General features: G+C 29.6%; 4 protein-coding genes across 6 annotated transcripts; 2 read left to right on the forward strand and 2 right to left on the reverse strand.

Annotated features, from left to right (window-relative positions):
* Window positions 1–367: 367 nt before the first annotated feature.
* path (solute carrier family 36 member pathetic) lies at window positions 368–6,379 on the forward strand. Of its 2 annotated transcripts, XM_015328557.2 has the most exons (10): window positions 368–462; window positions 3,986–4,029; window positions 4,146–4,237; window positions 4,328–4,420; window positions 4,496–4,646; window positions 4,724–4,845; window positions 4,924–5,288; window positions 5,389–5,572; window positions 5,661–5,827; window positions 5,931–6,379. In XM_015328557.2, the coding sequence occupies exons 2-10, from the start codon at window positions 4,027–4,029 to the stop codon at window positions 6,170–6,172; spliced, it is 1,419 nt and encodes a 472-aa protein (XP_015184043.1). In that variant the 5' UTR covers window positions 368–462; window positions 3,986–4,026; the 3' UTR covers window positions 6,173–6,379. The 2 variants fall into 2 exon arrangements, with proteins under 2 accessions (XP_015184043.1, XP_089032116.1); XM_089175990.1 differs by lacking the exons at window positions 368–462; window positions 3,986–4,029 and having other exon boundaries at window positions 4,106–4,237.
* Window positions 3,946–7,369, reverse strand: Rpb10 (DNA-directed RNA polymerases I, II, and III subunit Rpb10). 2 transcript variants are annotated; one of them, XM_015328564.2, is made up of 3 exons: window positions 7,168–7,369; window positions 6,859–6,980; window positions 3,946–4,230 (listed from the first exon to the last, which is right to left on the reverse strand). In XM_015328564.2, exons 1-2 carry the CDS (start codon window positions 7,260–7,262, stop codon window positions 6,872–6,874), a joined length of 204 nt encoding a protein of 67 aa, XP_015184050.1. In that variant the 5' UTR covers window positions 7,263–7,369; the 3' UTR covers window positions 3,946–4,230; window positions 6,859–6,871. The 2 variants fall into 2 exon arrangements, with proteins under 2 accessions (XP_015184050.1, XP_015184048.1); XM_015328562.2 differs by lacking the exon at window positions 3,946–4,230 and having other exon boundaries at window positions 6,093–6,980; window positions 7,168–7,368.
* Window positions 7,370–7,534: 165 nt separating this feature from the next.
* On the reverse strand, window positions 7,535–10,451 carry LOC107070428 (protein ILRUN). The gene is made up of 3 exons (XM_015328632.2): window positions 9,972–10,451; window positions 9,233–9,582; window positions 7,535–9,142 (listed from the first exon to the last, which is right to left on the reverse strand). Exons 1-3 carry the CDS (start codon window positions 10,127–10,129, stop codon window positions 9,036–9,038), a joined length of 615 nt encoding a protein of 204 aa, XP_015184118.1. The 5' UTR covers window positions 10,130–10,451; the 3' UTR covers window positions 7,535–9,035.
* Window positions 10,452–11,173: 722 nt separating this feature from the next.
* LOC107070361 (uncharacterized) lies at window positions 11,174–14,604 on the forward strand. The gene is made up of 5 exons (XM_089176067.1): window positions 11,174–12,398; window positions 12,490–12,757; window positions 13,459–13,710; window positions 13,789–14,039; window positions 14,135–14,604. The coding sequence occupies exons 1-5, from the start codon at window positions 11,657–11,659 to the stop codon at window positions 14,338–14,340; spliced, it is 1,719 nt and encodes a 572-aa protein (XP_089032193.1). The 5' UTR covers window positions 11,174–11,656; the 3' UTR covers window positions 14,341–14,604.
* Window positions 14,605–14,772: the final 168 nt, after the last annotated feature.

Raw genomic sequence — 14,772 nt, forward strand, 5'->3', positions numbered from 1 at the left:
GGAGGAGGAGGAGGAGAGAGAGAAAGAGAGAAAGAGAGAGAGAGGTAAAGTAGGAGGGTTTCGTTCGGTGGATTCAGTCGTGTTGAGGACTGCATCGAGTTATGGTCGTCCATCGTTGCCGGAAAGGGTTTGATTCGTGTTATTTTAGTGTGGTCGTCTCGCCGACTCCTAGATTTTTGTCAAGTATTTAGAAGCTCACAAATATATCGGTATACCACATGGTTTCTTTCCTACTATCATACATGCGTACACCACACATACCTACATACATATAAAATTAGAGGAGTGCGCGCACACGCACGAGTAAGATAAAAATAGATTACTACTAGCCAGATTTTTCATCCTTCTTTATTCCCATGCGTAATAGTTTACTAGAAAAAGAGAAGCAAGTTGCCAGGAATGAGCCAAAGGTAGCCAGCCAAAAGTAACGGTCATTTTTCTTCGATCTTCCATGCACACGAGGTATGTATTTTACACGTGTAGTATATATATATATATATATAGTTATATATAACATACATGTACAGAGTAAATACAGAGATATCCTAAGAAATACTTTTACTTTTGGTACAACGACAATTTACAAACATTCGATTTTATTTATTTTGGACTTTTTTTTATTTTATTTTAGGCTTTTCTTTTGAGCTTTTTCGGTCGGTAATGTCGAGTAATTGATAAATTTAGTAAAAGCAGATGGTTTTTGGTCATCACGTGGCATATTGAAATTGAATTACAGTCAACATTTGTTAAGTTAATTAATATATGTCAATATTTTTTCAAACTGTAATTTTATATAATTGCTGAATATATATTTACGTTAGTTGAAATGAATGGAATTTATTTATCGTGTATAACGCAACACACACACACACACACACACACACAGAGAATCAAAACAATTTTATCAATTATACGATACGTATTTATTTGATATTTTTTCTTATTTTCCTCTCTGTTGATAATAATATTTAATGAAATAATAAAAATAATAGAAAATTCTTCAAAATAAAGTAAACAACAAATGATTTATCAAATGAGATGTTAATGTTAAAATGAAATGAAATTTATAAGCTCGTAGAAATGATCTGTTTCTGGTCACCATATGCCAAGAGAAAAAAATGTAACATATAAAAACGTAATAGTACGTGTAGTGCATCTTTTTTGAATTTATGAATTGAACGTTAAAACATTAATCAAACACCGTTGTTTGCATAGAAAGAATTCCACACTTATCTTATAATAATTATCTAACCAACTAGTCAATTTCTAGCAATATGAGCGTAACAATTATCAATCATTACTTAACATGATGTCTTAATATGATCGAAGGTCATAATTCTCGTATTTTTACACATTATTTCATAAAAATGCATATTTTTCTTAAAAGCTAACATTGATTTCTTCATTTCTCATTGTTTGAAGTCTTAATAGTCTAACATTAAATAGTAGTAGTAACTTTATTTCGGGACATACTAGCTGGCAAGAGAAAATGGACTAACTCGTTTCAGGTTTCTTTTTCTAATGGTAAAAGGGACAAAATTCTTAGAATCGGTATGGTTTTAGACTAGGGGAGAATGAATGGCTTTTTTTCCTGCCTTTTTCGTGACTTACGATCGTTTAAGTCGCGTCGTATCCTTGGGATACGAAGCGTGACACTACTCTCATGGAGACCATGTGAATCAGTTTATCGATCAGTGTTTACAATTTTGTCAACGTTTCACATGGTCTCTTCATCACTATTTATTGTGTTCATCTTTTCTATGAAAACATTAGCAAAGAAATTCATAAATAAAAAAAGCAATTTAATCTTATTGATTTTCATAAAACATCAAAATGATATTTTTATAGCTTCGATAAAGTGCAACGAACTTTAATGATCGAGTATCAAAAGTTTCGTCATTCGATTGGAAATGATCGTTTGGGTATTAGAATTCTTGTCAAATGTCAAACTTCAAAAGTTCATAGATCTAAATAGATCGTGATGAAAAATCGATGCAAATTGATCGATGCAATTTCATGATGCAATTCTTGATATGAGTTTGTAGGATTTTACTATTGATAGGAATCATTCGAAATATTTCGAAGCAAGCTAAAAGAAATCATTTCATTTGTTAAATATCAATTAGCATGTTTAGAATAAATTCTAATGTCCCTTGACTTTCTTTGTCGATATACACGATAAATAACTACTTAACTAACGATCAAACTTTCACTGACCTTACAACATTGCGATACTTAAACTGGCATAGGAAGGAAGCGCCATACTATTCTTATTTACAATACTCGTGTTTATTAATCTTCACAGGAAGCTGCAATTTTATCTTCGTTACTTGCGATTGTCTATCAAAGAAAAGCGCAAAGTGTTAATAACATGTTAAGCTTGATAAACCTTGAGAAAGAGTAATTGATTAGTAAAATTACTTTGAAATTTGAAATCCGTGTAAAAAGAAATTGAATTATTCTTATTATTAAATAGTACATTGTTGTTATGTTTAATATACACTCTACTTGGCGCCATAAATCTCTCGAAAAAGTTAACAACTAATCTCAGTTTACTTAAATGACTCAATGATAATAATTATCACTATTGATGTTGGATTTAGCAGAAAATATTATCGTATTATTTATTAAAAGATGGACGCTGATGGACGCTTGTTGTTTTGCTTTTTTAATGAAGAAACACAAAATCTTTTCGTATATATATATACACCTAGTAATTATTACAATTTTCTTTGTATCCTATTGGATGATTATTATTTTGGCCTTGAATGCAATTTTTCTTGCCTTTTTTCTTATCATTATTCCTAGAAAGAAAATGATTATCGACATTAACACGATTAACTATACATTTTTCAAGATATGAAAATATGGAATAACACTTGCAATCGCTTTCATAATAAATTATTCCAAATGATTATGATAATTCCGTTGGAAAGGATGAAGAAGAGAATTGTTGCAGAGAATTGTTGCAATACACTTTCTTTTTTTTTCCAACTTTTATAATACAAATCTTGTATTTGTAATACGCAAGTATTTCAGTATAATAAATAAATTGATAAACTGTAGGGGGGAAAAAAAAGGAAAAGAAAAAGAAATAAAATGATAAATAATATGAATGTTTACAGCGATAGATAATAGTTTGAAATAAGACATCTTCTTTATTGTTTTTGTTTGTTGCTTTTCTGCAATGCCATTACGTATATAGATGTAGATTATTTTTTAATTACAACACTATTGAAATTTAAAACACATTATAAAGCACACACATCGATAATGTGAGTTAAGAAATATTTATTAATTAAGAATATATTTATATAATAATCGGTTTAATTCAAAAGATAAGAGCAACAATCAAGGAAATCGTTTTGAAAAAGTGATAAGCAATGAAACCAATGGAAGAGGAGATTTTTCTGCGTTTAATTCTTATTTATGATATTTTTCCTTTTTCTATTATTCTTTTTACAAATCTATCTATATATAATACAAATTTATGTACAAATGTTCTATGAATGTAAGAATATGACACCAAGGTCGAGTTCATAAAACCGGAAACAGACGACATCAAAAGTATTTTTTATTATATGCACGTTTCTATGTATATATATATATACGGTACATACCGGGTGTTTTTTAAACGATAAATCCAAATATTTCCGATTCTATTGAACAAATGTTTTCAATGAATACGTATGATAATAAATAAATTATTTCTTACCGATAAATTGTATAAATTTTCCATAAACTTTGAATCTAGGAAAAACATCATAAATTCAAAGTTTACAAGATAATAAATAGTTTGATTTTTTAATTGATTTATCTTTACTAATCAATTACATACAAGACGAAGTCTACAAATTGACCTTTTGATAAGATTTTATTGTCAAACCACAAAGTGAACAATTTATGTGGAAAACTACTAAATAATAGTAATAATAATAATCTATGTTTGATTGGTGTCTAATCGTAAAAATTGTTTTATTCACAGGTGACCAAAATTTACAAGATAAATCAACAACATAAATCAAAATGGCAAGTAGAAAGAATTGTGCATAATATAAGTCTTTGTAAATTTCTCATTTTTGCATATCTTACAAATTTATCTTATCTCAATGATCTTTTGTTTTGTTCTTTTTGTGAATACACAGACGGACGCTAATAATAAACCACCGACTGAATTGGATACTTTCCTACCCCAAGATGAAACCAATATAATAAAGGATGGTGTTCTACCTGCAAAGTAAATTATTTTAATATATCTCTATCTCTATTTATCTTTTAATATTATTATAAAAGTGTATAAGTATGAAAATCTAATGTTTTATTTTAGATACAAAGTACAAGTCGCACCAAGAGACATTGAAACTGGAGAAGCAAAAGCTTTTAATCCTTTTACCGAACGTAAAGTTGATAATCCAACAACGTAAGAGGTTTTTCTTTATTATGAACAATTGAATAATATTTTCAACTTTACATATCTTTTCTTTTTTCTATTCAGGGATTGTGATACATTGACACATTTATTGAAGGCTTCCCTTGGAACAGGTATATTGGCTATGCCTGTTGCTTTCAAAAATGCTGGTCTTTTAGTCGGAATATTTGCAACGATTTTTGTTGCCTTTATATGTACACACTGCGCATATATTTTAGTAAGTGAATGAGAAATAACTCGGCTAAAAAATAAGCGGCAATATAATAACATTATCGCATTGTGTACAAATTCTAGGTCAAATGCGCGCACGTTCTTTACCATAAAACGAGGAGGACGGAAATGGATTTTGCTGATGTAGCAGAAATAGCATTTTCTATGGGACCACGATGGGCAACTAAACTTGCCAAACCATCTAGGTATGATATATATCATTACAAATTATTGATCAATAATTATCGATTGAAAATATTGATTTACAGATAATTGTTTTACAGATATATCATACAAATAAGTTTATTCGCAACATATTTCGGCACGTGCAGCGTCTACGCGGTCATTGTCGCTGCCAATTTTGAAAAAGTGATCAAACATTATAATGAAAGTGCACCTGAGGATACTATCATACGCGAAATTACAGCTTGCTTATTAATACCCTTGATACTACTCAGCTGGATACCTAATTTAAAGTATCTTGCGCCAGTTTCCATGGTAGCTAATATATTTATGGGTACTGGATTAGGAATAACATTTTATTATTTAGTTTGGGATCTTCCACCGATTGGTACTTTACCGCTAGCAGCACCTATTCAAGATTTTCCTCATTTTTTTAGCATTACGGTCTTTGCTATGGAAGCTATAGGTATGCATGCTATACTAAACAAGTATAGAACGCACCATCTCTATATGTATTATATGAGTACTGAGTAATGATAATTAATACAAAATCCTATTCTTAACAGGTGTAATTATGCCATTGGAGAATAATATGAAAACACCGCAACATATTATAGGAATTTGTGGCGTTCTTAATAAAGGAATGTCTGGTGTAACTCTCATATATATTCTTCTTGGATTTTTAGGCTATATCAAATATCAAGATGCAACGTTAGATAGCATTACTTTGAATTTACCCACGGAAGAAATGTAAACAATTATGCAAATTATATTTATTAACGTGAAATTATTGATATTAACAAATTAATAATCAAATTGGATATTTTTATTTTTACAGTCCGGCTCAAGTAGTTCAAATTCTAATTGGCTTGGCAGTTTATTGTACGTTTGGATTACAATTTTATGTATGCTTAGATATCGCATGGACTGGAATTAAAGATCGTTTTCAAAAGAAACCTCTTATAGCAAACTATGTTTTAAGAACAACTATGGTTATTGGAGCAGGTATAAATTCTTCTAAACATTTTGATATTTTTCTACATTTCATTATATGTTAAGATCATCATCAATAATAATCTAATAATCATTTGTGTTTTTTATTTGACAGTATTACTCGCAGTTGCTGTGCCAAATATTGGACCTTTCATTAGTTTAATAGGAGCATTTTGTTTTTCAATATTGGGACTTTTTATGCCTGCGCTTATTGAAATTGTTACCTATTGGGATACTGGATTTGGACCATGCAAATGGGTAGCAGTGAAAAATATCATTATATGCATAATTAGTATAATAGCTTTAATATTTGGATCTCGTAGTGCTATAATGAAAATTATAGGCTCGGATAGTTGATTAAATCTAGAAATCATTGATAACATAGCTTTTCTATTATTCTGTGCATTCAGAATTTTAGAAGAATCAAAATTGATATCTTCATAGGAAAATTTTGTTAAATCATACATATAAAAAATCATCGGTCATAATTCATATTTGTATGTATTATTGTAGCGAATCAAACGATAAAAAAAAGATAATAAATTGTTAATATTTTCATATCAATTTATTCTACAATATGTGTAATGAAAATATTTCAAATGACTATTTCAAAGATAAACATCCTCTCTTGGAATATAACTTTTTTCTAACTTTTTTATATTGCATTTAATATTGATATGTATTAAGATAAAAGAATGAATCATGAATGAAATTATTACAAGAGAATCCTCAAATTTAATTTAACTTGAAAAACTTTTAGACGAATATAATGCAACTATTTTATGAAACAAATTTTGTATAATAATTTCTGTTATCCTAATGATTATTCTAAAATACATAATGCACTAGCTGCACAAATAGAAATGAATCATTTGCATGAGCTACCTTCCATCAAATATTTCCCTTCTTCTTTTTCTTCTTCTTCTTCTTCTTTTCTTATTTTTTTTTCGCATTTTCATGAATTATTTTCAGCACGTTCATTAAATATTTAACAATACAAAAATGATATAAAAATAGATATTCTCAAATTGATAAAACTATACCTAATGATAGGATTTATTTTTCTAAAGGTGCATAATTGAGAAGTTTTTCAATAAGATCCACGTGTCCAAGTAGCATTCTGCGACAGCAATATCGTTTTAAACCCAATGCATCGAGAGCATCTCTGAAACATTAAATAAACTATTTTTGTATAACTTTTATTATATATTTATCATATACATTGCTTATACTGTTAAAATCAATTTTTTAAAACTAATTTTGAAAAAAATCAAAAGCAAATTAATACATATGAACACAATAATTAAAGAAGTGTATAAATGTTTTGTAATTTTAAGAGGTTATGTTATTACCCTTCAGTATACTCTGCTTGTAACAATCCAAGATAAGCTTCCCATTTGTTTCCGATCACTTTTCCACAAGTAAAACATCTCACGGGAATAATCATATTGATTGGAAAGTATTTTATCGCGTATTTTTTGGAAAGAACGTTTTTAATTTTCTACACACAAACAATGTATGCGAGAAGAAAGTAATTAATACCAAAAGTACATAGAGGGCAGAGGCTGACAAGTCCTTGATGCGCATGCGCATACTGACGTCACAGCTCGACGACGATTGTTTACATGGACGTTCTATGTGCAGCAGTAGGTATAGTATATTATTTTATATATACTTTTAATACAATTTGGTCAGAGAAAATATATTTTGTCCACGTAATTTTTGTAATAAGTATTAGACTTTATTTTTTCTAATAAAAGTTATCTTTATAATAAACCTTTACCTTAGAAAGTATATTCTTTAATAGTATTTTATATTTATAGATGTATGTATGTATGTATATATATATATATATATATTATCCATGTGCAAGTCTTCTCTCTGAATATGTAATTAACAAAGATGTTAATTACAATATTAATTACAATGATAAAATAAACAATAATAATTTCATAATTTACATTTTCTACAAATTACATGATAGAAATATAAGCATGGCCAGACAAAGTGTTTTAGGATTATTACATAAAAAAATTTACTATAAGCAATTTCCAACTCTAAAAACTAATTATGTGACTTGTAGTATTTATCGAAATATAATATTTCAATTGATGTCTGTATGAAGTGATACATGGAGAAATATATGTCCTTACATATATATATATATAAATATATAGCAAAAGAAATGACAATTATTTCTATAAAAGGCAGAAAAAGATGATGTGTAGCTAGATTTTCATAGAAATACATTTTTGAGACACATATCACTTATTTAGTTATAATATATAATATATAGTGCAAGTCACATGTATTATCGAACATACCTCAATACTATTCAAATTTTTTTTTAAGACACTTTTTTTTTGTTCTCTCAATCTATAATGTAAAATATATTACTAAACATATACGGATAACTGATATTTCAAATCTCCTTAATTGAATATCATCTGAAACTGAATATATAGTAAGAAATTATATTTGAACATTGTTGATTTATGACATGATATTAAGGTAAAGTATTATTAGAAAAAATAAAATTAAAAGAAAACAACGTATGTGTGTGTATTTATATATATATATATATAACAAGTAGTGTTGCACCAACTTTTTTTCAAAATTAAAACCTTAACTGTAAGGAAATTTTCTTTTCTATCTTTTTTTTTTTATTATACTTTTTATAGCAATTATAAAATATTAATAAAATATTAAAATCTCTATGTATGATATAAAATATATTAAATTTGTATACATCATGTCATACATTCAGAATGCGACGCTTAACAAGTGTATTTCTTCTCTCATAATTTAATATACAAATGTTATATGAAGCCTCTTCTTTTATTTGTTTCTTTTTTATAATTATTTCTCTTTTAGTAAGAAAAAAAGAACTAAATAAAATAATAAAATTAAAATTAAAAGAAAAATAAAAGAAAAATAAAAGAAAAATAAAAGAAATATAAATGTTATATCGACCCAACAATTTTCAAATAGCCAATGCGATTCTAGCTTGAGGCTAACGTATAAATTTCAGTTACCCGAATAATTATTCAGTAATTATTCACTCGTCGTGTTAAAAAGTAAATAAAAGTATCATAGGTAAATGAAAACAGGTTATAAAACAAAGAAGATTTGAAGAAAACTATGAATGAAGCAGAACGCTTTGAAAATCTGAAGGATAAGTCGCAAAAATGTTTATAGACAATTTTGTATCCATCAAAGGCTACCACATCTGAACATCATTAGATTGTGAAGTACTTAATTGGTGTAACTGTTGCGTTACTGCCAATGTCCCACATTCACTAACAGTTATGATCACCCATATATTATCTAGAAAAATATATAAGACAATAAATATATGTATATATTAAATGTATATCAAAAATGTATATCAATATAATATTAGATATTCTTCTTTACCACCAAAGTAAGAGCCAGTAGGTGTTATCATCCTCCATTTGCTTTGGTAAACACCCAAATTTGCTGGACTTGTCAAAGTAACACTTAACTCTACTGTTTCTTTAGGAGCTAAGGATGGAACTGGCACTCGTATACAATCGCCCATTTGTGTTCCGGCTGTATGTTGTAAACAGATGCCATTGGGCCAAGCTTCAGTACCACTATTTTGAACTCGCCATGATTTTTGAAACTTTGTATTAGGTGGAACAGATTCACCCTCACCAATAGTGCTATCGCACACCAAAGTCATGCAAGGAAACTTAAACGGTGATTCAAAATCAAAGTAGCTACATATAGCTGCTTGTAGATTCCTAGCAAAGAATTTTCCTCAAATTAATATAATTACACACACACACACATAAACATACACACAGAGAGAGAGAGAGAGAGAGAGAGAGAGAGAGAGAGAGAGAGAAGAACTATATTAATATATATTACAATTTCAACTGAAAATTATTTGAATTTTTTTATATGCTATCTAAACGTTCAATACAAGCAACAAAAACAAACAAATAAACAATTAAAAGTTCTTTAAACCATCAAGTTCAACTGTATTAATATAAATAAATAAAAATGATAGTTGTAACTAAATGAAAAAGAAAACAATATCATTGACATTGTAAACACAGTGTTAAGAGGTTATGTCGAGATATAACATTAAATTTGATTAAAGATACATGGTACATATTAACGACATTACCAATTATTCATATCCAAGAAAAAGGTAGCAGTGGCCTCATTTAATTGACTACCAGCAAGTAATCTTTGTAGCTGTTTAACTAAATCATCTTTATCTGTAGTACCCAAACAGCTAAACTGATGTAACAAATTTTGATCCACGTCGTTGTCCACGTTCATATCGTCTTCCCTTCTTTCATATAAAGATCCATGCAAAATAATATCTTTATGCCGATAGAATCTTCCTCTTCTACAAACTTCCTAACGTTTTTACTTCACAAGGATTTAACTACAAATTTTAAATGTCATTCTTTAGGATTATGACGTTCCGTTGTATGTAAGTGCATGCACTCGTGGTACATTCCGTTCCAGAATTAGAAACGATCTCTTCTTAGATATACATATATATATATACATGCACAACCATTGTACAGTCCAACGGAAAAGTATTATTTTTTAAGATTATTTCTTTTTATAACACTAACCAATAGAGCGCGCGTATTATGTGTATATTGTTCGTAAAGCGAAAAGTAATGGAATTTTCCTTGTGTCAAGAATCACTGCTATTGCGTAAATTCGTATGCTTACTAATCGTACATATAGAAACGGAGTAGCTCCTTAATGATTTTATCCCGTCATACACGAATATCTTGCTTCTACAAGATTATCAATTTTCTGGGGCTTGAACATTTTCATAAAGTTTATAATTTAGCCAAATCTCTATCTTGTCAATAATCAAATCAAATAATTTAGATCAGAAATTACTATATCATTTATTATAAATAATAAAATGTAATCAAATATCTCAATTTTTTAATGATTCGTAAATACGATTATTCGCGGTTTAAGAGTTGCAATTGGTGCATAGTTTTGGCGCATGCTCAGTATCAATCAGTCGATGTTGCACATGCGCAAGAGAGATTTCAGTGCTTTTCCCCACGCTTCTCGCACATGCGCAAGAAAGACTTTATTACTTTTCGCACATGCGCAAGAGAGATTTCCCTGTTTCTCGCACATGCGCAAGAGAGATTTCCCTGCTTCTCGCACATGCGCAAGAGAGATTTCCCTGCTTCTCGCACATGCGCAAGAGAGATTTCCCTGCTTCTCGCACATGCGCATTAACACTCTAATCGAGGAAGGATTGCACGCGCAGTCGAGAGAGTTCGTACCGCGGAACAATCGAAATACAAAACAAACGTCTGTCGCGCTTTCAATTGCAATCATCTTCACTTATATTTCATTTTACGATCCAACGTTAAATTCATAGAAAAGATTATATTGAAATATTCTAATCGTTCTTATCAAATCTTGTACTTTTCAACATTACGTTGAAAATATTTATTCAAAAGGCTAGGTAGGTCTAACACGAGAAGTGAAATAGTAATAAGAAGTCATTTTTCTTTTTCAATTAAACATAAACTTGCACCTGTGTGTGTGTTACGTGTAAATGTGTGTATTATGATGATTAAGTCGATACAAAATGGAGATTGACATGTAATTAAAATAATGTAATTATCGTTCAAGATTTGTTTGCCCGCGTCGAATATTTAGTATGAAATTATAGTGATTTATTTGAAACTTATTCATTTTGAATATAATCTGAACGATTATACGCTATTGAAAACATTGACGTTGAATATAATATTAAAAAGATCGATTGTGAGATTTTGTTCTCTGTCTTAATTGAAAGTAATCGTAGAAAAATTGATGAAAATGATAGGACCATCGTCAAACAGTGCAAATGTGTCAAATCATGAAGTCGTCAATGGCCAAGGTAGATCGTCGAAAAGAAAGATATTCGAGGATTTAGATATAAATAGTTTTTGCAAGGAATTATGGCAAAATGGTCGGAAACGTTACTTGCAAGAATTGGAGACACCGGTCGAATTGATAATGTCTAATGAAATAATAGATGAGAATAATACAATATTGTCGACAAATTCAACAGAAGATAATAATATAGATGAGCGTTCGGTTACACGTTTAAAAGTTCTCGTAGTAGATGGTACGAATTATTCTTGGACTGCGGTATCTGATTTAGAAAATCGACGAGTAATAGAACATGGAACAGAATTGAATAATTGCACGACAACAATATCTTCACCGTCATCTTCATCGTCATCATTGTCCTCATCGATATCTTTGGAAGGACAATCTTCTTCCGACATCATTTATACCGACGTAAGAACGATTGAGGACAGTCACGATAATTATGGTTTATGGGAACCTATATCCGATCCTTTGGCTATTTTACCATTATCAAACAAAATTAAATCTCAACATTCGATACAATCGATAACGAGCAATAACGATAATCAACAACATCATCAATTTGACGATCAAGAGAATGGTAATCTTTCATGGTTGTTGGATTTTAAATTAGATCCTTTCATCGAAGCAGCTGATGACAAATATAACAATGGGAATGATTTTAAAGACAATTACTGCGGTAAGAGAGTCCTTAGAAAATAATACATATTCTCAATCATTTCATTATAATAAGAAAAAAACAAATAAAATAACCATTTCTTTTCTATTAGGTAATAAAAATAAAGGAAATAATCGTGGTCATGGGTCAATGATCTATACGATAGATTCTAAAAAAGTGTATAACAATAATCCAGATAATACAATTAATTCTAATCAAAAATCCTCTTACATAACGTCAGATATTAATCAAGATTTTTCATCTACCAATAATAATAATAATTATCCGAAAAAGCCACCGTATACTTACACCGAATTAATTGAACACGCGCTTCAAGAGAGAGGGGAACTAACTGTATCAGCTATTTATCAATGGATTTCGTAAGTAAACACATTTTTTTTTATTAAAAACATAGAAAAATTAACTGTCAAAATTAGATTCATTATTTCAATAATAATAGTAATAATAATAATGATATGTAAATAGGACGATTATGGTCGTCGATTTATTTTCTCCGATTTGAATGGAGAAATAAAAAAAGGAAAAAGTCTGAGAATTTAGGGGACGTTCGAAATAACGTCGATCAGTTGAGAGAGAGAGAGAGAGAGAGAGAGAGAGGGTTGCGCTGACGAAGGTTCGCTGGGTTCTTAGATGGTACCCATTGGTACCACTAGCCAGTTGTTGCTTTGCACCTCCTGGTACGAACTCTTTTCACCCTCACCCTCACCCTCACCCTCACCCTCACCCTCACCCTCACCCTCACCCTCACCCTAACTCGCATTGCGGTTCTAACATGAATGCAAACACGATTTACCGTTTCTACACTTTCACGACTTCGATCGCATGAATTTCTTTCGAGACAAATATGAAATAAGATATATTTGTTTGGTTTTATTTTCTTTTTTATTATAAAGGAGATTTTTATTATATTATGAGATATTATAATTATGAGGGTTGGGACAAAAAATGAATTGCCTTTTTTCAAGACTTTTTCGATTTGTAATTGAAGCTAAATTATTTTCAAACGATAATTTAATGTTGTATAACAAATTGATACGATATATTGTTGTTTATTTATTAGGGAACATTTTCCTTATTACAAAAGTAATGATGATCGTTGGAAAAATTCGGTAAGACATAATCTGTCAATAAATCCACATTTTCGAAAAGGATCAAAGGCCCCACATGGAGCTGGTCATTTGTGGGCTATAGCTAATCGTGGTGATACTAGACCACATCAAATTATTACAACTGATCCCACTAAATCATCATCACGATCGGTTAACAAGGATGTTGATTATGCTAATTCTCGACGACATGATATTAACAATAGGTATAAATAACTTATTAATATTAATAATATTACGTGTAAGAGAAATACGCATATTACAAAAATATCTACACATTTCAGTCAAATAGGTTTATTAGACGAAATAGAGGCTGCTACTGCAAGTATTACACGTCAATCTACCGAAGAAGACACCGATGATATTGTCAATTCTACAACATTGGAACATTGTGCAGAGCAAATATTAAGTGGTATCAAAAAAGAGGTTGAAGTTCAATATTTGGTACCAATGATGGTATCCAATGGAACGAGTCAGGGAACACAACAACAAAATACAACGAAAACTAATTTTGATTGTGCTGTCAAAGAAAGTGGTGTGTGTGCATATATTTTTACTTTGTTTTCTCTTTTTAAATATTTATTAATTATTCGTCTTTTTTTCTTTTTTTCTTTTTTTCTTTTTTTCTAGATTTTCTAAATCCAATTTCTAAGGAAGTAGTCGCCGAAGAATGTGGATTAATAAGTGAAGGTTTTTTGGTAACTGATATGAGTTCAACGGCTTTAGGTTTAAATATGGTCGAATCAGAAATAATATCCCCAGAGAATTTATTCGGCGAGGAATTAAATTTTCATTTCTACGAATTGTCATCCCCATCCCAATTGCAATCTGCTTGACACACGGATAACAACAATGAATTACACGTAATTTTGATAGACGAGTTACAAATACAGGACATTCAAGTATGCGAAAATATAACTGTTACCAGCGATTGTACGAGTCACAGTGTAACATAAGAGTAGACAAATGAAAACAAAACTAATTAATTATTATAATATATATTATAATAATTATAATTATAATAAGGGCAATTAGTTTGCATGATGCCTCTTATCGACATCTGCTTTACCAACCAACATCATTCTGTCTCTGAAATGAAAATCTTATCTCTCGCCTGATCTTAATGTATGTGTTAAAAAATAAGAATATTATTCATTTATATAACTACAGCATATATTATTATCTCATTTTCATTTTTTAGGTCTTAATGTGTGTAAAACGTTTTTTGCATTAGCCAAGAAAAATATATTTACTATTGTGAAATAAAA

Source organism: Polistes dominula, unplaced genomic scaffold, assembly GCF_049000335.1.
Source record: "Polistes dominula isolate Pdom_NZ unplaced genomic scaffold, Pdom_raw_medaka contig_21, whole genome shotgun sequence".
Taxonomy (NCBI): Eukaryota; Metazoa; Arthropoda; class Insecta; order Hymenoptera; family Vespidae; genus Polistes; species Polistes dominula.

What these genes read in the sequence shown, in the direction of transcription:
- path (XM_089175990.1), top strand. Translation starts at nt 4,110, where the DNA reads ATGATCTTTTGTTTTGTTCTTTTTGTGAATACACAGACGGACGCTAAT. An exon ending in AAACTTGCCAAACCATCTAG is followed by an intron (nt 4,846 to 4,923) that starts GTATGATATATA and finishes ATTGTTTTACAG; the next exon opens with ATATATCATACAAATAAGTT. An exon ending in CTTTGCTATGGAAGCTATAG is followed by an intron (nt 5,289 to 5,388) that starts GTATGCATGCTA and finishes TATTCTTAACAG; the next exon opens with GTGTAATTATGCCATTGGAG.
- Rpb10 (XM_015328564.2), bottom strand. Translation starts at nt 7,262, where the DNA reads ATGATTATTCCCGTGAGATGTTTTACTTGTGGAAAAGTGATCGGAAAC. An exon ending in CAAGCAGAGTATACTGAAGG is followed by an intron (nt 6,981 to 7,167) that starts GTAATAACATAA and finishes TTAATGTTTCAG; the next exon opens with AGATGCTCTCGATGCATTGG.
- LOC107070428 (XM_015328632.2), bottom strand. Translation starts at nt 10,129, where the DNA reads ATGAACGTGGACAACGACGTGGATCAAAATTTGTTACATCAGTTTAGC. An exon ending in TTCTTGGATATGAATAATTG is followed by an intron (nt 9,583 to 9,971) that starts GTAATGTCGTTA and finishes ATTCTTTGCTAG; the next exon opens with GAATCTACAAGCAGCTATAT. An exon ending in TACTGGCTCTTACTTTGGTG is followed by an intron (nt 9,143 to 9,232) that starts GTAAAGAAGAAT and finishes ATATTTTTCTAG; the next exon opens with ATAATATATGGGTGATCATA.
- LOC107070361 (XM_089176067.1), top strand. Translation starts at nt 11,657, where the DNA reads ATGAAAATGATAGGACCATCGTCAAACAGTGCAAATGTGTCAAATCAT. An exon ending in TTTTAAAGACAATTACTGCG is followed by an intron (nt 12,399 to 12,489) that starts GTAAGAGAGTCC and finishes CTTTTCTATTAG; the next exon opens with GTAATAAAAATAAAGGAAAT. An exon ending in GCTATTTATCAATGGATTTC is followed by an intron (nt 12,758 to 13,458) that starts GTAAGTAAACAC and finishes TTTATTTATTAG; the next exon opens with GGAACATTTTCCTTATTACA.